At 35.6% G+C, this 24,560-nt stretch overlaps 1 protein-coding gene across 4 annotated transcripts; it reads right to left on the bottom strand.

The window, feature by feature from the left end:
* Positions 1 to 528: 528 nt before the first annotated feature.
* Positions 529 to 23,900, bottom strand: LOC113736712 (electron transfer flavoprotein-ubiquinone oxidoreductase, mitochondrial). Of its 4 annotated transcripts, XM_072083363.1 has the most exons (19): positions 23,386 to 23,571; positions 21,642 to 21,720; positions 18,696 to 18,754; positions 17,110 to 17,216; positions 14,990 to 15,071; positions 14,804 to 14,912; positions 14,073 to 14,119; positions 13,904 to 13,978; positions 12,790 to 12,906; positions 11,208 to 11,276; positions 10,107 to 10,199; positions 9,689 to 9,791; positions 3,548 to 3,672; positions 3,210 to 3,259; positions 3,041 to 3,107; positions 2,319 to 2,398; positions 1,677 to 1,805; positions 1,523 to 1,589; positions 529 to 841 (listed from the first exon to the last, which is right to left on the bottom strand). In XM_072083363.1, the coding sequence occupies exons 1-19, from the start codon at positions 23,428 to 23,430 to the stop codon at positions 758 to 760; spliced, it is 1,587 nt and encodes a 528-aa protein (XP_071939464.1). In that variant the 5' UTR covers positions 23,431 to 23,571; the 3' UTR covers positions 529 to 757. The 4 variants fall into 4 exon arrangements, 3 of the variants coding, with proteins under 3 accessions (XP_071939464.1, XP_027119587.1, XP_071939463.1); XM_027263786.2 differs by lacking the exon at positions 18,696 to 18,754 and having other exon boundaries at positions 21,644 to 21,720; positions 23,386 to 23,900; XM_072083362.1 differs by lacking the exons at positions 11,208 to 11,276; positions 18,696 to 18,754 and having other exon boundaries at positions 21,644 to 21,720; positions 23,386 to 23,900.
* Positions 23,901 to 24,560: the final 660 nt, after the last annotated feature.

A 24,560-nucleotide genomic window follows, 5' to 3' on the forward strand; every position in this document is an offset into this window, starting at 1 on the left:
GTTTGTCAAAAAAAAAGATGAAGGATTGACACTATATATAGATTATCAGGAGTTACATAATGTTACAATTAAAAATAAATACCATTTATCACATATTGACGAATTATTTGATCAACGTCAAGGATTTGTGATATTTTCTAAAATAGATCTCAGACAGGACTATTATCAACTACAAATTAAGAGAAAAGATGCATCTAAGTCATTCTTTAATACTCGATATGGACATTATGAATTTGCAATGATGTCCCCGGCAACATTCATGGACCTAATGCATCGGATTTTTAGGCCATACTCGAATCAATTCGCTATGATGTTTATCGATGATATTTTGTTATATTCGAAAACCTGAAAGGAACATGAGCAACATCTAAGGATAGTATTGCAAACTAAGGATACGTAATACCTCGTATGGTATTGCATTTTCGAGAATTATCGAAGTTGGAAAGAGAAAGGCATGATACTAAGAAGAAAGAGAGGCAATACGGCTAAGAAATATCCAAAAGAAAATAAAGCAAAGGAAAGAGAAAATGTCAAACCATAGCCTATATATTCATGCCAACCTGAAACGTAGATTAGCTCTTGCAGAACTTTATCTTTTATTTTTTCTTCTTTTCATCTCCCTTTCAAAATTCACATTGCACATGAACAATAAAGAGTTAACAAAGTATATAAAGTTTTTAAGTGCTGAATGAGGCATCTCTTTTTGCATGACATTCGAGTAACTACAACATTATTGACGTCAATCTTCAACAATCACCTACATGATTGAGTAACCTGGGCCACCGCCACCTTCTGGCACCGTCCATTGGATGTTCTGTTTTGGGTCCTTAATATCACAAGCCTGGAACAGGATTTAGCAGATATATACTTTAACTTCGCAAGTAACATAAGAAAGGGCAGTAGCATCAAATTCCCACATCTACCTTTCTTGTAAACCCTGACTTCAAATTTAATATAATTTTTACTTCTGATATCCTGCGTAAAACAATCTTATCTTCCATTCATTCGTTCTTTACCAATGTGCAATTCAGCAGTCCTGATCCTTTATCACCAAAGTGACCAAAGGATTACTCCATTTAAAGTGGACATTTTACCCCATATCCAATCTGACATTTATGCTAATGAGCAATCAAGAAACAATATGTACGTGAGAAATGATGAATGAATTTCCAAATCTTACCTGTACGTACAAATCCTACAGAGTGATTTTCATTAATTAAAAATGCACATGAGAAACATTGAAAAAATCTCCAAATTCTTACCATTACATACAAATCCTATGAAGTGATTTTCATCAGAGTGAATCAGTAATGACTTTGCAGTTTTACTTAATGGCAATACGTTGGAAATCTTTCCTTTGAACCATTCTCCTTTCTCAGATTAAAAAATGACTGAGCTACTAATGATCTACCTTGCGGGAAAAATTAACCATGGGCTTCAGTTATGCCAATTGGTTTTTGCACCACATTACACTTGGAAAACACTTTGGCAAAGCATGAAACTTAAAAAAATGACTCCATACCTTGCAGTGCAGGCAATTTTGGGCATTGATTTGCAGCTTCAGCTGACCCTTTTCATCGGGCATGTACCTACATCATTCATACCAAGATGATAAAAGAAATTCCAAGCAAGAGAAAAAGCAAAACAATTCAAGCCATGCTAGACAAGCATATTACTCATAAACATGGGCAGGGCAATATCTCGACTCAGGGCCATCATAGATAGGCAGATTCACAAGTTCAGGAATTTGAGGGTCTCTCAGCCGAAGATGAGCGGGTTGGTCATGATCATGATTTGTATTGCTCCTGAAGGCCCAAGAAAAACAAGTGAAAAAAAACACTGTAGGATGTCGAAAAGATAAGCACCAGAATTAGCATTGACCTTTCTTAGACAATGCGACTTCATTCAAATTACACAAACTAAACTAGGCCCTTGAAAGGAAAATCAACCATTTATACTATCAAGAACTTGCTTTAGTACTTGTTTGAATGCTTTTTCGTACACTACAGCATATTTCTGTACCTTTGTTGGGCTTACAAAATAATAATCCTGCCCCATCATCCAACTTCAAAAGTATTTATTCTAACTGAAACCAAAATTAAAACCAGACTCGTAAATCACTCGTTCACAACATTTTCAGCTTCTATTACAGCTAAAAGGTCTTCCTCTTTATGTTTAGATCAGACATAACTTGTCGTAAAGGTGCTCACACGCACCATTAAAACCCACTCCAGCATGGGGGTTTCTAACGTGAGTTGAAACCACAAGCTCATAAAGAATATCCGCCATTTACTGACACTCCAACATGAAGTTTCTACCTGTATAGAGATGTTGGTACGTCAAATGACAGAACCCCATCAGGCTTTGGGTATTCAATTCGTGGGCATAACCGCGCTTCCTGAGAATATAGGACAATAATTAATACTGTGTAGAAGTCAATACTATCAATACAGAAGACATATGTAAAAAGGTCCCCTCAGTTGAAACTCATTTATCAGTACAAACAGCTAAGTGCACTAGTTCAGCAAAAGCATTTTACCATGTTTATTCTACAGGAAGGCAATAACAAATTAAGAAAGTTGGTATAATAGACTATCGACATGTGCACTAACTTAGTAGTGTAATAGAAAGTGTAATAGTCTCTGTTATTTCCATAGCCTATTACACTAACTTAAGTTACTAAAAGTCCTTGAATCATATCTATGGACAGAAATAAATCATGTAGTCAGAATGCATACTTGAAAGCAATGGTTTTCTCCCAATATGTAAAACCTTTAAAAAAACAATTTTCCTTTTTGGTGCATTTTTAATCTTTCACCAAAACTCAGAAAATTTTTAGTCAACTGTTTTACCACTTAATATACATCCTAAACCCTACCTCCTCAAACAAAAAAAGAAAATAAAGACAGGAATCCCTTATGTTGAATCCGATTTAATGTACATTATCTCTGTGGTCTGCTTTCCCACAGTTTTAATCCTCAAGTACAGACCCATCTAATAAGATTCCAATTATGTTTGTTAAGTTTTAGTAGGTTCTCACCTTTGTCGCCTCATGATCAGGTTTTCCATGCTTCAGAGTCCAGGGAGATCTTCCTTTCATTACATAGCTGCCCACAAAGAAAGAATGTTTAGAACATCAAATAAAAAGAATTGTTCAGAAGAATGACAAAGTCTTCTCAAAACAATGAAGTAAAAGGACAATATCTTACTGTTCTAAAGCACTCAAAACCAATCCTGGAATGAGCCCATATTCAAATGCCTGCAATATAAGTAGTGGAAACTTAAAGGTCAAGCCTACAAATAATTATTGAGTGGACGTTATAAATAAAACTTTCCAGAGAATCCACTGGTTTTTTGTTTATCTTAGAGCTTCAATCCAGAACATCAGACATGAAAGTCTCCAGTTTTTGACAATCTCATATCAAGTTATTTGAAAGATCTTGTTCAATCCAGGTGACAGCAGATATATTTTTCATCTAAAGTTGGATTCAGAACATGATGAAGAGAATTTTCACAAAATTGTAAGTGTTTATATGGCAAAACTCACAGGGCGGAAATTCCTTGCAGCATGGAGTTCTCTCCATATCCATGAATTTATTAATTTTTCCCAATAGGCTTCCATTGAGAAACCTTCATGGAGCACGCCAAATGCAGTTTCTGCTGCTACCATCCCTGTGACGAATTAGCATATTAGAAGTGCACACTTGTTTCTTCAGGCATCCTTCCCACCCAAGTAGCCATCTTAAAGTATTCGGAGCTATCCACAGTATATGATATTTCAGATGCATATTAACTATCATGCAGTACACTTTTCTCTTAGAAAACGTGTGCTTTAGGCTTTGTAAAGAGGTATCTTGGGAGGAAAACATCTAGTCACCGTATTATGAGTGACCAACTAATATTTATAGGAGTACAAACCTAACGGACTGTTTACAAGAATACCCTTACTAATATATTATCTACAAGAATACTAATATTCTCCTAACACTCCCCCTCAAGTTGGAGCATATATATCATAAGCACCCAACTTGTTACAAAGGTATTTCACCCTAGAGCCCCCTAAACTCTTGGTAAACAAATCAGCCAATTGATCTGCAGACGGTACATGAGATGTCTTGATGATTCCATCAAGTAATTTCTCTCGAATGAAATGACAATCAACTTCAATATGTTTTGTCCTTTCATGAAACACTGGATTAGACGCAATATGGACAGCCGCCTGATTATCACACACTAAATTCATAGGCTGTTTATACTCAAACCCAATTTCAACTAACATGTTTTTCAACCAAACCAACTCACACACAGTGTGAGCCATAGCACGGTATTCAGATTCTGCACTTGATCTGGAGACAACTGTTTGCTTCTTACTCTTCCACGACACTAAATTACCACCAACAAACACACAATATCCTGTGGTCGATCTTCGATCTGAGGCAGAACCAGCCCAATCTGCATCACTATATCCTTCAATATCAGTGTGTCCATGATTTTGATATAGCAACCCTTTTCCAGGAGCACCCTTAAGATACCTGAGAATTCGTATAACAGCATCCCAATGACTAGTACGAGGAGTATCAAGAAATTGACTCACAACACTCACTGCAAATGAAATGTCAGGTCTCGTTACAGTGAGATAATTTAACTTACCCACAAGTTTTCGATATTGCTTAGGATCATCAAGTAATGCTCCTTGATCTCTTGCTAATTTCACATTGGGATCCATAGGAGTATCCACAGGTCGGCAACCTAACATCCCAACTTCACTCAACATATCGAGTACATATTTCCTTTGACATAAATAAATCCCATATTTAGACCGAGCTACCTCAATACCCAGAAAATACTGTAAATGACCTAAATCCTTTGTCTGAAAGTTTGCCTGCAGATTGGATTTAAGTTTCTGGATCCCCACAACATCATCACCTGTAATCACAATATCATCCACATAAACAACTAATAAAATTTTACCAGCATTAGAATGCCCATAAAATACAGAGTGGTCTACTCCACATCTCGTCAGACCGAACTCCATGACCACACTACTAAACCGGCCAAACCAAGCCCTTGGAGACTGTTTCAATCCATATAAGGATTTTTTCAAACAACAAACCAACTGCGAATTCTCCCCCTGAACAACAAATCCAGGAGGTTGTTCCATATATACCTCTTCGTCCAAATCTCCATGCAGAAATGCATTTTTCACATCCAACTGATGCAATGGCCAATTGTAAGTTGCTGCCAAAGAGATAAGAAGGCGAACCGAGGTAATCTTTGCAACAGGAGAAAATGTTTCTAAGTAGTCTACTCCATACACCTGAGTAAATCCTCGAGCTACCAGACGAGCCTTCAATCTATCAATAGAACCATTAGGCTGCACCTTTATAGTGTACACCCATTTACAACCAACAACAGGCTTACCTGAAGGACGAGGGACAAGATCCCAAGTACTATTTTTCTCCAAAGCAAGCATCTCTTCCTGCATAGCTAACCTCCAACCAGGATCATTGAGAGCATGGGTAATAGACTTAGGAATGGATACCGAATCAAGAGATGCAACAAAAGAAGAATATGACAGAGAGAGACGAGAATAAGAGACAAAATTAGAAATAGGATGAGAAGTACAATGTCTCTTACTTTTACGTAAAGCAATAGGAAGATCTGACTCACAAGAGGGCGTCATACCTGGATCTAAAGATTGAGAGTTAATTGGTGAAGTGCGTAGCATATCAGGAGCTTTCTCAACCATGGAACGACGAGAATAAACTTGAAGATTAGGATGAGATAATCGAGTGGTGGAATCTGGTGAACCCGATAACTCAGGTAATAAAGATGAAGGGACTGGTAAAACAGGAGGAGAAAAAGAGGAACACTGGTCTAACTCACAAGACATAACTTGCTTCATAAAATAAGGAGTGGATTCAAAGAAAGTAACATCAGCACAAGTGAAAAAACGATTTAAAACTGGACTGTAACATCTATACCCCTTTTGCGCTCGTGCGTATCCTAAGAAAATACACTTAATGGCACGAGAATCTAATTTATCCACCCCGGGAGCAAGCTGATGAACAAAACACACACAACCAAAAATACGAGGAGGTAATTTAAATATAGGGTCCTGAGGAAAAAGAATGGAGTGAGGTAGTTGGCCTCCAAGAATATCGGATGGCATGCGATTAATTAAATAACATGCAGTTAAAACTGCATCACTCCAAAATTGTTTGGGTACATTCATGTGCAACAAAAGTGTCCGAGCAACTTCGATTAAATGTCCAATTTTTCTTTCAGCAACTCCATTCTGTTGTGGAGTGTGAGGACAAGAGGACTGATGAAGAATACCGGACTTAGTCATAAAGGTATCAAAAGGAGTGGAAAAATATTCTTTCGCATTATCACTGCGAAGTATACGTACAGGCACACCAAATTGAGTCTTTATTTCTGTAACAAATGCACAAAAAATGGAATATAATTCTGAACGATCTTTCATTAAATAAAGCCATGTACTCTGGAAAAATCATCAACAAAGATTACAAAATATTTAAAACCTAACTTTGAAGTTACTCGACTAGGACCCCAAACATCAGAATGAACTAACAAAAAGGGTTCCGAAACCCGTTTATTGACTCTAGGGACAAAAGAAACACGATGATGCTTTCCTAATTGACAAGACTCACATTCTAATGAAGACAACTGACTCAAGGTAGGGACCAACTTCTTCAAATTTTGTAGAGACGGATGACCCAAACGACAGTGAATTTTAAGAGGAGAAACAGTAGCAGGGCACGCAATCGGACCATTAGAGTTGAGAAAGTAAAGACCATTATGCTCATGTCCTCCACCAATCGTCCTCTTTGTCTTCAAATCCTGAATGACAACAAAATCAGGAGAAAAAATAACTGAACACTGTAGAGATTTAGTAAGCTTACTAACGGACATTAGATTAAAAGGCAAACTGGGAACGTAAAGAACAGAAGGCAGCGGAAGAGATGAGTTAATTTCTACAGTGCCTAGTCCTTTAACTTTAGTTGTAGATCCATCAGCTAAAGTAACATGAGGGAAGGAAGTAGACTCTTGAAAATTAGAAAAATTTCTAGAGGTACCTGACATATGATCAGTAGCTCCGGAATCAATGATCCATGAGTCAAAATTAGATGATGTGGAGAGACAAGCCATAGCATTACCTTTTTGTGCTACAGAAGTAGAGGGAAGAGATGCGTGATTTGCAGTTTGGTACTGCAGAAATTTGATATAATCTTCCTCAGATATGGTAACAGTCTTCTGAGACCCTTGTGCTAAAGAACTTGATTCAGTTTGATCAGTGGTAACCGTATTAACAAACCGAGGTGGTTTTTCATTTAAATCCCAACAAGTATCACGAGTGTGATTCTTTAAACCACAATGATTGCACTCACGGGTGCCTCGACCTCCACGACCCCCACGACCTCCTCTACTTCTTCCTCCACGAGAGCCACGTCCAAAATTAAGTTGCTCTGTCCGATTATTGTTAGCAATTAAAGCAGATTTGTCATTAATTAAAGCACCATCACCCTGTGCATTGTCCTTAGATGCAGAACGTAAGACCCGAGCATACGCCTCTGCAAAGGATGGTAATTGTTCACCTGCTAAAATTTGAGATTTGATTGGTTCAAATTCCGGCTTGAGACCAGCCAGGAATTTGAGCACAAGCATTTGTTCTCTTTGCCTCTGCATAACCTTGATATCACTTGAGAGAGGCATTACAGCATTTAATTCCTCTGAGACTCGCTTAAGATCAGCAAAGTATTCAGTTACTGTCTTGTTATCTTGTTGCAACTGAAAATACTCCAAAGAAATATCAAACATCCGTGAGAGATTACTGCAATATAATAACCGGACATAATCCCAAACTTCTTTTGTTGTCTCACAATGAGAACACATGTAAGCAATTCGTGGCTCCATAGAATTCCATATTGCTCCAAGAATTTGGGCATCCTCTTGAATCCACATTAGTTTCTTGCTATCCTCCGTAGGAGAGTCATCTGTGAGATAACGTTGCTTTCCTAAGCCTGTCAGATAAATCTTAACAGCTTTTGACCACTGTTGATAATTGGTATCATTCAACTTCCAATTTGTGATTTGAGGCATCACCATTGGCATAATATTAGTGGACGTCACAATACTTTTTGATAAACTTTCAGCCATAGCGAATAGCACTTCAAACCCAAGAAAGGGTCAAAACTCGAGACGCGTGAACAGTACGCGTGAACAGTGCGCCGTGAACAGTACTTTTGCTAGATGTTTAACCTAAACCCTAGGACTCTTGCTCTGATACCATGTAAAGAGGTATCTTGGGAGGAAAACATCTAGTCACCGTATTATGAGTGACCAACTAATATTTATAGGAGTACAAACCTAACGGACTGTTTACAAGAATACCCTTACTAATATATTATCTACAAGAATACTAATATTCTCCTAACAGGCTTATTACAGATGACAAGCAATATCATGATGTCCATATCAGAGTGATTCTTTGAACTGTAACAAGAAGACATAAGATAAACAGTAAACAAGTGCCGCCTTAAGGCCACACATCCTTCGCTCTAGCCTTCAACAAGAAGTCCATTTCTCTTCATCATTCTGACATTCGATGACTTAACTCATCAAAAGATGAACAACTGCTATCAAATAAGCTTATTTGATTCAACTAGACATGAGACCTATGAAGTTTGAAAGATAAAATAGTTCAAAGAGAGACCTGGAAACATTTGGGAGTCATAATATATAGTTGACGTACATTAAAGGAGAATGTTGGGAAAAATCACACTTAGCTTTTAATATCTATCTAGTAATTCAATCAATCATTGCAACATTCTAGTCTAACTCTTCGATGTGCAGAATATTAGGTTTTGGGCTCTATCTCCATACTGAAAAACAGAATCAAAAAGGATCCAAGCATTTAAAATATTAAGGTTCTACTCAAAGAAATCGACTTGTGCTATTCAGGGAAGAAAGTAGATGCTCTAAGACAGACCAAAACTACAAACTGTAAACCTTATAGTTGGGATGATGGACCAGTCGAAAGGAATACAAGCTCACAAGCATTTCAAATGAGCATAGATGAAAGATATCTAGTACATTAAATTCTGACAAGAAGTAATATTGCAAAGCAAAATGTTTTACAAAAAAATGACATTGAGTAAAATTAGGATTGTATGGTTTATAACCCAAACTTTTTTTTCAAGAAACAACTGAGAGTTTATCACCCAAAGCAACTGTATATTTACTCCAAAAAGTTGGCTTACGTGGGCAGATTGATAATACCCCAATTCTTCCAGGAAAATAAAAGTTTCTAGTCTAAAAGCATATTAGCAAGTGCTCTTAGTCCATATGTTATACAGATTTCATCACACAGCAGGATTTAATTTTTCAATCAAAGATTCAACAAAACCCAAAAAAAAAACCAAAAAAAAATGGTCATGGCATGCAGTTATTTTTAGGAAAAAAAAAAGGTTCAATTACTATGTTAATTTTGTATTCATTGGAAACAATGAGCCTAAATGTTGATTGCTTCACCTACACATACGCATGTCTTTATGCATCTTCAAGTTGTTATATATATAACGCCTGAAATTACCTAATTCAGAAGTGGACTTAAATTAATCAGCTAAAACCCAAATAACAAGAGAATGAAAGTGGAAGCTGGTACCTGATTTCATAGCAGTATGTGTTCCCTTTATTTTTGGTACATTTAAGAAGCCAGCAGAACATCCAATAATTGCTCCACCAGGGAAAACTGGATATGGGATAGACTGAAATTTAATTAACATCTCATTTAGTATACAGCACAATGAAATACAAAGAATTTAAATCTATAAATGGATATGTTTTGGACAAATGGTCACTTGTCTCTCCCTTTGATTTAAATACAGCATTGTAAGAGTGCATTTCACCTAAATAATCAATGTACTCAGTGCAGTTCTCATAAACAGCTAAGAAGAGTGGCACTCATTGAGATCCCGCAAACAACAGGGTCAAACTATAATGCAACCTTTGTTGTTAGCAGTATCCTGCTGTATCTAGTTTAAGGAACTGCTTGATATCCGGAAAAAGAACTTAAGGCACACCTGATAACCGCCTTCATTCAAAGTCCGAGCACCATATTGAAGGACAGTCCCTCTCTCAAGAAGATTGCGGATGGCAGGATGATGTTTAAATTTCTGACATAAAGACAAATGATATAAAAAAAAAACTAGTGTTATTTGGACATAAGCTAGAAAAAACTAATCACACATGAGCCATCATCTGGCTTGAAATTACACAGAAAAATTAAAACAAATTTTCATTGAAAAAGAAATGTTCCAAGAAAACTTTCAAACGTATTTATCAGGATCATGGAAAGGAACAGTAATCAAGTTTCTACCCAAAGACCCACAATGGTATTAAAAATTATAGGTTTCCTCATAGCACATTTTGCAAATATAAAAGAAAATACTAAACTAGGCATATGATGGTACATGGAGTACGATAAGGTTAAGATTGTAACTATGTGCATGTGCAAAATCTATGGCATGACAGTAGATGGTAAGAACAAGTCAAAATCCATGTCCAAGATGTTTCAGATGCATATTTGCATGAAGTGTTCAGTAATCAGTTTACATTTATTTAATCAGCAGGAAGAATTAAACAGATTGCCACGAAAATTGTAAAACATACCCCCTTCCCTTGCGACAAGCAAAATGAAAATTTTGAATATTTCCCTTCTTCTTTTGCAAACACTAGGACCACAAAGAATATTAATATCTAGCCTGCCAGATTAATTATACTTGAGATTTTCCTGCCCCTCTCCTCCACAACCCCCAAAAAGAAGGCATGAAGGCATTCAAACCCTAGTCCCCCCACTTGACAACTTGGATTTAGTGAACTTAAAAGTCGGAATCACAGCAATTTTTGGTATTTCATAGTCCAGTTCCATCTCGTCCAAGTCAACCCTCAGGAGTAGCAGAGCACTAATAAAAGTATGCACATCTGACAACAGCATTATAGTCCACATTGTCACATGAACATTTGCCCACAATTGAATTGACTCATTAAACTTCAAAAGAAGGACAATGGGAAGAATTAAGTTTGAAACCCTGTGAATATCACAATAAACTCCCAAGAAATGTAAAAAACAAAAAACATACAAAGATAGGGGAAACTTTTATTATTAAGAGACCCAAATGAACCTGGAATTCTTCATATGGGTTCAAGAATGGGTTCTGATAGTTCAGAGCAACCACAAAACCAATAGCAACCTGTAAACCAGTAAATCAATACTCTCAATTTCTAGCAAAGCCTGCTACTAGATTTCAATGGATATTTTATCCACATAGAGTTTTTGTGAAAAATACAAGACTAACCACACAAATTTGGAAATTGTAACTTTCATGTATTAAAAATTTCATTGCCTACAAGAGAGTTCATACAAATGAGAGAACCAAGAAACCTGAGTAATCTACCAATATGTTTAATGAAAAACAAATTTCTATCTCCTTAAATTTTGACAACCAAATACTATAGAATTCTAGACTATTTAGCACAGAGTTTTCACTTGGTACCATGTAATATGGTACATACATCTTCGATTGAACTATTCATCAGAGAAGTTAATCAGCTACTAATGAAATTATAATTAAAAGGCTCCATCAGACATCAACAATCCATTCCTGTCACATGGACTTAGGTTACATGGTCTATGAGATTCCCTTCTGAGCAGAAATGATATTAGAACCTCAGAATTAGACTAATTTTCTTATGCATATCTTCCATCTCCATGCCAGGATAATCACATTGTAACAAGATGGGCTAATATTTCAACCACATAGGGTGCTCTAAAGGGCAAACTGTAATGAAATACCACATTCAACATCATAAAAAGCCTAGTTGATGCAGTCAACAAAGTTTTCCAGGAAAGCTAAAATAAAAGATTTTCATGATATTCCTCAAGCTCCAATTAAGCATCCCCTGAAGATTAGCAGCCTAATTAGGAGCAACAATACATCAATTAAGTTCTTTATTTAAGATTATTGTAACTTAATTCCTCAAGTTCTAATAGTTTCTAGAGTTTTAGGTCTCAAGGTGCATTTTGGTCTATAACTTGTTCGCAAAAATTTCGAGCAATTGTCTCGTTAGTCTTTTATAGTCATTAACTAGATGGAGTAGACATTGTGAAGAGAAGTTCTATAATTTGCTTTACAGTTTAGCATAAAAATCGGATTTTTAGCAAAGTTTATAGCTTATACATACTTATCTTCCTTCATTATTCTAGAGAGATAGATTGATGAATAAGAATCCAGTTTTGGCTTATTAGTTGTTTTATTCTTCCTCCCCCTAAACCCCCATTTTCCAACACTACATGCTGCAAACATTTTCAGGTTCGACTTTTCTTGAAAATTTTATTGAACTAAACCTTCAAATATTTTCCCTTCAACCAACTTCTACACACAAAATAGGAAGCTCAATGCTTAGATGAAATCCTTTTGGAAGTAAGAAGCTGCAACTAGCCCTTACCACATTCCCATCATGAAGGATAAGAGGAGGAAATCTCCCGATGACTTATTTGTTTCTGGGTCTTCTAGTCAGAACATATCAATGTGTGATCTTAAGATAATTATACGATTACTGAAATGAATTGATGAGTCCAATTAAATCACACTTACAGAGGGTACCGATTTTCATACTGCAGCCACACTCTTCTACTAGCACAAAGGCCAAAATCACATTGATCACATATGACGGAAAGAAAAGATTTGAGAGAGAGAGAGAGACCTGTCTATCTTTCATATGGTACAAAAAAGATCCGCCATATGTCTTATGATCCAAGGGCCAACCAAGTGTGTGAAGCACTAACCCAGGATAGTGTTTATCACCACTGACTTCCCATACCTGAGAAAAATAACCCCAGCAATCTTCAGTAGATGCAGAGATTAGTAGATCTGCTTTACGACTAAAGATCAAGGTCAACTTTCTTCTCAAGTTATATTCAAATCAGGGAGATCGAGTGTAAGCTGCTGCAAAAGCAATTGAGTATAACACAATTGAACATCCAAATCTTCTAATCTTTCTGATGCAGAACGTTTAAGGATTTTCTAGCTTTTCCTATTAATGTGTTCTGGTAACTTTTTTATGTTCACTAGTGTTTTATGTTGTACTAGAATTTCGGGGTTTGAAGGGCATTTATGCAATTTCACCACATTTTGGAAGAGGTCAGAGCTGTACATTGCTGAAAGTAATTTCAGGTCATTCAGGGCAGCATAAAAAATTAGGGTTTAACAGAAAATCATATTGGCTTCTAACAATAACTTTATATGTTCCAGCCTGCTTGGCCCCATACACTTTTTAAGCTGTAATCTCTCTTAAGTCATTCAATTCTCTTGGTTGTTAAGTTTTCTTAATTCCTAAATTCTTAACCTTCCAAGTCCTGATCCTGTATAAACACAGCTTGTAATAGCTTTAGGACACACTAGAGTGAATAAAACTCAAAAATGCTGCTGAATTAAAACTCAAAAGATAATTGTAGACTCTTTTTTCCTAGTACCGTGTTGGTGTATTTCTTCTTCTTTCTACTCATGCCTTCTCTGACTCTCAATGTTTAAGAATTTTCTACAAATAAATTCAGAAATGCTATCTTCTGATTCTTAAAATCTTCCAAAAACTAATTTCTGAAATCAATATTATCCAGAAACACTTCTTTAATTTTTCATCGTTTTGATGTTTAGAATTCTTTCGCACACTTCAAACAATAAAATAAAGAGGTGCTGAAACAAACAATTTAATGTTCTTAAATCAATACCACTAAAAGCAAATTGCAGCAGATGTAAAAATGTTCAATTGCACTAACAAAGGAAAAGTAAAAATGATAACGGAACATGGAACAAGTTACCTCTTTAATTCCTAAAGCATATGTCTGATGCTGTCCCTGCCCTTTATCTCTCAAGTTATACTTACTGATTACATTCTGTACATAGTGAGAAGAATAAGATGATATTTAATGGACTAGCAAACACAGCAAACTATAACTGATTCTTGCACTCAAATCATTTCTGAAAAACCTCCGATAATGATCCTCGACATCCCTCAGCAAGAAGAGTAACTTTCCCTGCAGAGCAACCAAAGCAATGAGCAGAGAACCTGAATTTATTAATCAAAAAGAAGGAAATGGAGACAAACTTAATATAAAAGTCATATTTGAAACAAGCCTTTGGAGGTTCCAGTTCTCTTTTGTTATTCTCTTTAACTTTTTGGTTTCTGTTGGGAATTATTGGTAACTTCTCATTGTTCATTGTTCATTACACTGCATTGGTCTATTCAACACCCTACATCCAAAAAGAGGAATGATATAGTCTGTAAATGTTTCTCCTCTGTATAACTTGTACAAGCCGTATAACCCTATATGTGAATGAAAGATGAGCGTGCCAAAATACAGTGCTCTTCTCACTAGCTTTTGGCAGACTGTTCCAAGCAAACTCTAGTGGGGTTGACCCGTATGATTAGAATTTTCAACCTAAATGCCATGCATGAAGCATCTCAGGACATAGCAAAAGAATGATTTCTGCAGCTTTGTATGAAAAATTCCCTTCTTAAACCACTACGACCAACTATTTCAGTATAAATGCATAATAAACATATTAAATGCTTGAAAAATAGAATGGGAGAAATGATTGGTAGTAAGAAGCTTTCACCTAGTATTTTTAAATGAAATCAACCTTAAAAGCAGCATCTCACATACTTCACCAGTCCATTATCACAAAAAGAGAAAACTAGAGTACCAGAGTGAACATGCCTTTCAATTCCACCCCTGGTTGAAAGTTGTCTTTTCTAGTGCCATCTTTGGCCACTCCCATATCATTGGTTGCAACCCCAATAACCTTGTCATCCACATCATATAGAACCTGACAATTGAGATTATCCATAAAAGTGCAAAATTGTGAACAGAAATTCAAGAAAGAGATGAGAAAAAACATGATACCTCACTAGCAGCAAAACCTGGGTATATCTCAACACCTAATTCTTCAGCCTTCACTCCCAGCCAACGAACCAGCTCAGACAAACTAAATCACCACAGTTCCAGCAGCAAAATAACAAAACAAAATTCTAACCATCAAACTGATGTACAAAACTCTCCAGGAGAAATCAAGAATGTTACAACTATGCAACCATATGTACTACAAGTTTCCAAGAAATTTTAACATCATAAAAGCGAAACAATTATCATGCTTAATAGAGGTATTACTATTCAAAAGTTCGCACACTAGAGAGGATGATTTTGGCTGAAGAAAATGATTGTGGTGCAGGACTCGAAGGAAATAAGAAAAGAAAGTTGACTTTCGTAAGATCCCAACTTAAATCTGATCTACGATTTTGTTAATCCAGTCATGTTTGACCATATTTTGTATCTGCTATGATAAGGGTATTCTAGTATGTCCATTAGCACACTGCAGCACAATAATTGCATCTCGTGGCTTAATTGTAACTTAGGGCCAATAACTGTAAAAATGCATTTATGACTGCAGCAGTATTACAATGGTCAGATCTTGGTCTCCTGGTCTGCTTGTCTACCAGGTTCTATTTGGAGTAAAATTCTAGGTCCTAAGTTTGAATGTCTCATAAAAGTAGCATGTATCAAGTAATTTTCAGCCACAGAATAAAAAGCATCTTCAGTGTGAAAGCTCTCTGTATTGATATGTGGAGCTTCACTTCTCTTCTTCCTTTCCCTTCTTGTTCTACCTCTTGTCATACTTCATCTTCCAATTTTTGATACCAGTTACTCTTTCTTAAATCTCATAAAATACATTCTCAGCAAGCCAGCATTCAAGTAAAGTAAAACTAAAAGAATATCTATCTTTGACTCCAAATCAGTCCCTCCACTTGTCTACTTGCTTGTCAGTTCCTATATGCTGAAACCTAAAAGATCCTGCATTATATTGTACTTGAGACTAAGGTTTCACCCCCAAGATCTCAGAAAGTGAAGGATCTCAATATCTTCAACCAGTATAGTTGCATCTTGATCAAATTCTAAATAAGTATCATAGTTTGAGACAAGGGAACATGTCTTCATCAGACTACATGTAAATGCATTAATCTGCAGCTTGTATTTTCTCAAAGTTGAGTTAATAAAGACCCTCGCATTACAGCTGCTAGACTAAAACAACTTTTAAGCGAAGATATCAGGATAAAGTTGCAGTAAATGTCATATAACAGGCTTTTAAGCATCTCACCATGTCAAGCTCATACAGGTAAACTATGAAGCAAAATGGACAGTGATCATTTTTCAAGTTTTTGAAATATTGGTTCCAATGCTGGCAACCAACACCATTAATTTGATGTTTAATTTACGATTCTGCAGTATTTTCTTACACTTCATTGAATAACAGCTGTCCTAGTTTTGGGTTAAAATATATTTAATGAAGAAAAACTAACAGGTTAAAGATAAATGTAGAAAACTCATAGGGTTCCTATGCTGGTTCATTGTACCTAAGACGTACGCGAGGAACATGTAACACCACCATCATTTTCAAATTATGGTGCATCATGGAAGAGGTAACATTAATATAGAAAAGCTTCTGTTGAGGAATGCCAACATAATTTTGGCATGGGTCAACATGTGTTATAAATCTACTTAGTTTCCTATACTGTCTTAAAAGCCATTTTCCATTGTGCATTCACAAGAATTTCAAGTCTTTTATAGGTAAAACCAAGTTAACAAGCATTTGGACTCTTTCAAGTTATGCTAGCCCACAAGCAAACCTTCTTTTAAGTTTTATGCAGATTTATATACTTGATCGTCTAGCATAATGAGAGCTAAAAGACTTTCTTGCATATAATTTGTTTTCTTCTGTTCTTTCTGTTCACTATTTCTTGCATCTAATTTGCCATATCTCCATTTCATAACTAAGAGAAGTCCTGCATTATCAACTCTTAGTTCACCTGTGACAGTAATAGCACAGGCAAAAAACAAATTAACTACCAATGAAATCACAATTTCACATGCAATGAATCGTATTGGGCTCAAATTAATCACAAGATTAGAAATATTTCAGCACTCCACTATATGAGCATCCACATGGCATCAGAAGCACAAGTATATACCTTATAACATAGTTTCCTTTGTTGTTAAAAGGACTAGGCAGAGGCAAAGCATGATTCTTGGTTAGCAATAGAAACTTATCAGAAGTTACAGGGACATGTATCGGTGCCTGCAGAGAATTAAGTGAGCATAAAATGTCTGGGAATATCAAAATAAGAAAGATAATAGTCACACATGGCAAAAGAACTTCAGAACAACATTAACAGAGCACACTAGTATTAGATTTATATGCAGTTTTCTAAAGAACATTGGTAGGAAAACAAAATCATCCATGGGGTAATCTGTTTTATTACAGTTATGGGATAATACCAAACAGGAAAATCAAAACTTAGAAATCCATAAATGGTGGATCTGGTACACTGTTGCCTCTTCTGTAAACAAAATGATACATTTTTCAGTTAACTCTCCATTACTGGTATCAGTTTTTTTTTTTTTTTCCAACAAACGATTATCAGTTTTATGTTATATTAGGAATTTAATGTCCAAAGGCAGTCTTCTTGTCAACACACCCTGAATTAGGTCAGTTTGGTGTGACGTTAGCCCTTTCTCTTTTTGGGGACTGTAGGTCTTTGGCATCAACTTGGATGTATAAATTCCTTAGCCCTTACTTTCCATATTTGCTACATTTTGTAGCCATTAACTTCACTTCATCCCAGAAAAGCTGGCATCCAGGTGCACTTGCAATGTATATGTGTTACAGTCACATAGGAATATCAAGACTTGACTTTCCAAGCCAATTGTAGCGCCATTGTTTGACTACTAAATGCAGAGATCATTCCCAGGAAAAATCTAGGCGAGGTTCCTTATATTCTGTACATCTTTTCTTCTCCCATATCTTCCTAACTAATAGTACCATTGCCTTATCCTGCACCAATTGGACAACGCAAGGAAAGAATAACCCTCCAAGGCAGTTAGTTCAGTTCCAAGCCTTAGTGGAAATCAGAGATAACACCTGATTTCAACAATCTTCCCCCACTACTCCAGAGATCTTTTCATAAATTTATCCTGCATAGTAGCAATAACTCCCCAATAGGTGAAACTTTTGCATCATTAGCCTCCTTTACAAGCAAGAAAACTAAGAGTCAAGATTTTAAGAACCAAAGTTGAACTCGGAAAACCTTAGGTCCCAAGATAATTTTAAAAAACCTATATTTGAAGTGCACTGAAATAATTAACCATGATAAGCAAAGCTCAAAACCTAGAAACGTTGGATCCAAATAATTTTACAAACCTATACTTTTCAGCAATGGCAAAGGAGGCCTATAAACAAATTCAAATTCTAGAGTGGCAGGGAAAGTAACAACATCTCTAGACAGGAAATCACGAATATCTTAACTCCTCCCACATTGCTTCCTTTGTAATCTAACATGACATTATCTTCCACTTCAGCTATTACCTTGGCTAAGAAAAGGATAAAACCAACCACCTTGGCTAAGAAAAGGATAAAACCAACCACCTTGGCTAAGAAAAGGATAAAACCAACCACCAGTTGTTTGATCAATATATTCAATGTAAAATCAAGAGAAAAAAAAAGGTTGCTTTCCCATGGTACATTATTTATATTTCAACTGCATGAGTATAAAAATACCTTCAGATTCTTCTTGTTGGAGGGATACGAAAGAGTCAGAGAGATTTTCACGCTTATCAACCCGCAGTTCCTCCCGTCAAATTAGATTTATGCTATTTAACTTGATAAAGAAGCGTCTGTTGAAAGTTTCAAGGACTAATAACATCTTTCAAAGAGAAAGTGACAGTACTAGAAATAAGGAACTGAGATAACATAGACTTTATTAGCTTGAATACCAACATGATTCAGGTTAAGTTTAAAACTATCCTTCAACCAGCTGCAGAGGACAAGGAAGGTAAGTGCTGTTTGGCACGTTGAATGGTACTGATGAAGTCTAGCATCAAAGAGATGAAGAAGAAAGGTAACAAATTTCTAGGAATCTCAACTAGAAAGTAAGCTAAAGTTGTTTTAGTGCCCAAATCATGATATTCTAGAGTGAAGTTATAATTGTTCAAGATTACATGTGTATATGCATTTAAAAACAAGGGTCCCAAGCCGAGATTTTTTGGCATTAAGCAAATCTAAGACCTCAGAACTTAAAATTGAAGAAGCTAAAGGCTCAAGATCAGAGATGCAAGTTTGACTGGATGACCTTATCGACTCCCTGATCAGAATTCAACAACATATTCTGCTTTTGGAACACTGGTGTTGTACAAGTCAACTTTAATGAGAATGCCCATTTTAGAAATGACTAGTAGCCCTAAAAGGCATCCATACATGAAGAGAATTGATTTATTTCAGGCTATACTGAACTTTCAAACTAAACTTCAAAACCTGAAATCTAGAATAACATAATAATAATACTAAAAGAAAAAGTATCCAAAATACGTATGACATTGATCATTTAGTACCGTATTCGGCGAAGGGTCTAAAAGGCCTATTATTATCTATGCATCCTATGTTTCTCTTTCCAACACTAATGCAAATTGTTTCCATGCACTTCCTTGCCACTACATCATTTGCTAATCGTCCATCATGCTGAAAGAAAAACCTCAAGCTTGTTTACGCCATTGGAATCTTAAACTCAAAATGGACTTATTTAAGCCATTGACATATCTTATAACAATCAATATATGTCACATGCAGCAACAACAGTTCATTTCTTGTTTAAGCCACTAATGAACGCAGGCAAAACAGCAATTATGTAGCATGTGCTAAACATGAAACTCTCAACTAGTACTACTTAGCACTTGAATGCCCCTGAAAAGGCTATTTTATGATCACCTGTATGAAGCTATACATTTATGTACACATAGTGTATCTTGTTAGAGGACTAACACCAGAGACACGACTAAACATCTTGCTGGTAAAACTCAACTTACACATAGATACTGCATGTCCTGCAAGAGCACTGCTGACACATAAATGACAAAAACAAGACAGCTTAAAGCACCATGAGTGTGTTTCGATATAAGATTATTTGTAGAATATTTTGGAACATTTGTCGGACTTTTTTGTGATTTGATATATGTTAGATTAAAAGGTGGTCGGGAAGATAAAAAGGTGATTGAAAAATGATACGAATCCCGTTGATGACGAAATTCGCAACAACGAACCCCGGATCGATGGTGATTATGGCAAGCTTGAATTTTGGCAAAATTTCCTATTTTGACCCATCTAATCCCCGTGATTGGAACCTTGATACTATCTCAACCCTCAATCCTACGAATTAGCAAACCCTAGGAATGTTAGAAGGCGCCACAGTCAAGAATGGTGAACTTGATTGATAAGCCGACGAACACGAAGAAGATTCTAGGTGTTCAAGAAGGGCTCGTAGAGCCAAGAGAGCAACCCTCAAGAATGATGTTCTGTAAAATATTTCGTAATCTATTTTGATGGATAAGAAAACAACAATATTTAATGAGTCCTGACACAACAATACCTAACGTAACTAGGACTAACCAAAAGACACAACTAATTAGCGAACCCACAATCCTACAAATTAGTGAACCCTAAGAATGTTAGAAGGCGCCACAATCAAGGATGGTGAACTTGATTGATAAGCCGAACAAACACTAGATGTTCGAGAAAGGCTCATAGAGCCAAGAGAGCAACTCTCAAGAACGATGTTCTGTAAAATATTTCGTATTTATTTTGATGGAAAAGGAAACAACGATATTTAATGAGTCTTGACACAACAATACCTAACGTAACTAGGACTAACCAAAAGACACAACTAATTGAACCATTTTAACCCTAACTAAGGTTGGCTCCAAGCTTAAGAGCTGGACCGATGAATTAACCACTAAGCGACCCAAATTAAAGGCTAAACTAACAATACAAATGCTAGAAATTTAAACTGAAATTTCTCTCCCTAATGCTTTCTTCCAAAACGACTTGAGCAGCCCCTTTAACGAGCAAGTAGTTCCACACTTGAGACCCCATGCTCACATCAAAAAATGTGTTTATGATGCAATCAAAAAACCTTTTGTAACTATAACAAGTCCAAACAAACCCAATTGCTAATAATAATAATAATAATAGTAATAGTAATAATAATATTAGCAGTAATAAGAATAATACTAATAATAATAACAACAGTAATAATAGAAATACTAGTAGTAATAATAATAATAATAATAATAATAATAATAACAACAACAACAACAACAATAATAACAATAACAATAATAACAACAACAACAACAACAACAACAATAACAATAACAATAACAATAACAACAACAACAACAACAACAACAACAACAACAACATCAACAATAACAATAGCAATAACAATAGCAATAACAATAATTCGCCAATTTCGTGATTCCACATGACAATTCATGATGAGCAAACCATTGCATAACAAAGATTGACCAATCAGACATTGAAAGTTTTGTATATCCATTGTCATCATGTTGAAGTACACACATTATGAATTAAAGGCATGCATATCCATATCAACGGTATTGTCTATGATTAATTGACAAGACACATAAGAAGGAAACAAAAACAAAAGGTAATACATCTTCCTGTTTCCACTGTGGGAGAAGTTCATCCAGTGCACGGGGCTCAAACACATTCCCTGACAAGATATGAGCACCTAAACAGAGCACAATCAACAAGTTGCAAAATGAAAAATATCAATGGGCATACATCTCCATGTGCATCATACAAATTAGAATAAAAAACTTTAATGAGACATCATATAGCAAGCAGACAGATTCTTCTTTTGTATTCCTTGCAATCAGAACTTATCAGTTACAATATCAAGAATTGAGAAGCAGCTGCTTTTCCCAATCAAGAGCTCGATGATAGGTTTTATTTAATTGTCTATAAAACAACTAAAACTCAACTATACCCAAATCCCACTGATAGCTTATTTTTCTTTCGCGGATAACTAGGTCATCCTAGACTAGTCCATTGGCATGATAAGAATAGGTGATAAGTTGATTTCCACCTGGATGCCACAAAACAATGCTGGGTTCATATTAATTATCCAATAAAAAGTGTTGTATTAATCCAAGGAATGCAATTATAGTCCAAATTAGGACGGATTTATCTACCTCGATTATCAATAATACAACTCCAGAAAGGAAAATTCTTTTGGAGCATCACATGGTTTCCTTTACCAAGCTTCACATTCTAATGCCAATTGACTTCTCTCCTAACCTAGATGTACAAATATCTGCTCTTCCCTGTTTCCAGCAATTGAAGCTTAGAACTACTTAGAAGACTCTAGCATATGTTTGGACTTCAGAGGACAAATGATGCAACCACTGGAACAAGAAAAAAAAGTCAAGGGAAAGATCCTAAGTATGCCTTCCTCTAGTAGTTCAATCGATCTGAGAGTTTTCTTCTAAAGAAGAAAATATGAAGCTTCTTTGGTCCTTGCCACATGGTGGTTTCTTAAATAATAGAGCAGGTTGATGAAAGGGAAAGCGATGAATGGGACCCTTCTGCAATCTAGTGTGTATCACATTGATTCTGGCTCAATGACATGTCCTCTGTCCAATACAAAAAGACCAGGAGACATGACAAACCTAATACACTTTTCAATCTTGAGGAAAATAAGACCAATTTGTTTACCATTAAAATGAGTAATCCACCAGTTGCAGACTCATAGAACACTACAAAGAACACCATACCAATGGCTACACTGCAGACTTAAATGACATTACACCCTCAATCAATTCTATACCTCGTCCAAGGCGAGTAAGATACATGGTCGTTGATACACATAAAGAGACTCGTGTCACATGGTTAATAGCAGTTATTTCATTTTTAGTGTTCGGGTACTTCAAATCCCTAATTAATCAACGGCATCACTTAAATATTATCAAAATAACTCCAGCTATAAGATAACAATTTCTTTGTACTTTGAAAACTTTGTATGGTATTATGATCCAAATCACAAGCACCACAAAACTCCAGCATCACTTGTAACTTACATAAGAGTTTCATGTACTATATGTCCCCAAAATATGCTGCAAAATGAAAAAATCATGCCATCATGCCCACACTCCAGAACTTTTGCCGTGTCTGGAGCACCACAAAATGCCGAGTCCAACGCCATCCCCATTCAAAAACACGCCTTCTATCAGAAAATAACCTATCATACCGACTAATGAATCATAAAACACTAACAACATCCATTAATCATGTGAACAATTAGCCTAATCAACTACAAAATAAGCCCCAATATATAATCTGTATAAACAAATAAATTAATTTCAAGAAACCAAAATAACTCAAGAAATCAACATACCAACTTGAGCACCTTTCTCCACAACACAAACTGACAAATCAACATTCTTCTCGTGGCACAATTGCTTAAACCTTATTGCTGCAGAGAGGCCAGCAGGGCCAGCTCCAACAATTACCACATCATAATTCATAGACTCTCTGCTGATGACTGCTTCTGCTCCACTACAGAAGCTTCGACCGTTTAAAAACTCACCCCCAGCTCGGGTGGAAGTTGCAATTTTCAATGGATTTAATGGAAACCCAGATGAGAAAACGAAGGAAAATCTTGGTCGTTTGTATGAAAGTTTGTCATAAAGGGCATTGTTAGTCTGGGTTAATGGTGAATTTGGGCGTGGGTTTATGGAGTTGTAAGTAGAATAACATGTACTAAAGCGTTTTTGTGATGATTTTAGTTTGGATTTGGATGAAAGAGAGATGAATCTGTGCATGATTGATGACTGGTTGAACTTGTGGAGTGTGTAGTGCGAAGACGGAGGAATGAAATGTGTTCGGCAGAAAAGCGGGTGTTAATCACAAAAACTCTGTATAGTCAAATTTATCTACGGATCTTTTTCCCGTACCTGTGTCATTTTCTGTCTCATTTTTTATTATATTGCTATTTCTCCTACATAAATATCATATTTGAGTTTTTTTTTTGTTTTCTTAAGATCTAATAATTATTAATTGAGTAATATACAAAATTTAACAAACTCAAAAAATTAAAATACATAAAAAATCTCAATGAATAATTTTCTCAATTAAAAAATTGCATAAAAAATCTCAATGAATAATTTTCTCAATTAAAAAATTAATAAAAATGCATAAAAAATCTCAATGAATAATTTTCTCAATTAAAAAATTGCATAAAAAATCTCAATGAATAATTTTCTCAATTAAAAAATTAATAAGTTTGTTAAATTTTGTATATTACTCAAAAATGAGATTTTTTATGAATTTTCTGCTGTAATTTTTAATTTTCTATTATATATTACTTTTTTGAAACTGTTATATTTATTTTTTATTCAATTAATAGTTATTGGATCTTAAGGAAACAAAAAAAAAACTAAAACATGGTGTTTATGTAGGAGAAATAGTAATATAATAAAAAATGGGACAGAGAATGGCACAGGGTGTAGGACAGAAGATCCGTTACAGTCAAATTTGCAATTTACTTCCAAATTTTTATTTTATCTCTCT

The sequence above is a fragment of the Coffea arabica genome, chromosome 3e (genome assembly GCF_036785885.1).
Source record: "Coffea arabica cultivar ET-39 chromosome 3e, Coffea Arabica ET-39 HiFi, whole genome shotgun sequence".
Taxonomy (NCBI): Eukaryota; Viridiplantae; Streptophyta; class Magnoliopsida; order Gentianales; family Rubiaceae; genus Coffea; species Coffea arabica.

Excerpts from the sequence above, each read along its gene's own strand:
- LOC113736712 (XM_027263786.2), bottom strand. The coding sequence starts at position 23,812 with ATGCACAGATTCATCTCTCTTTCATCCAAATCCAAACTAAAATCATCA. Across the intron at positions 11,277-12,789 it reads ACCATATGAAAGATAGACAG|GTTGCTATTGGTTTTGTGGT; the intron begins GTCTCTCTCTCT and ends ACTGGTTTACAG. Across the intron at positions 2,399-3,040 it reads CTGATCATGAGGCGACAAAG|GAAGCGCGGTTATGCCCACG; the intron begins GTGAGAACCTAC and ends CTATATTCTCAG.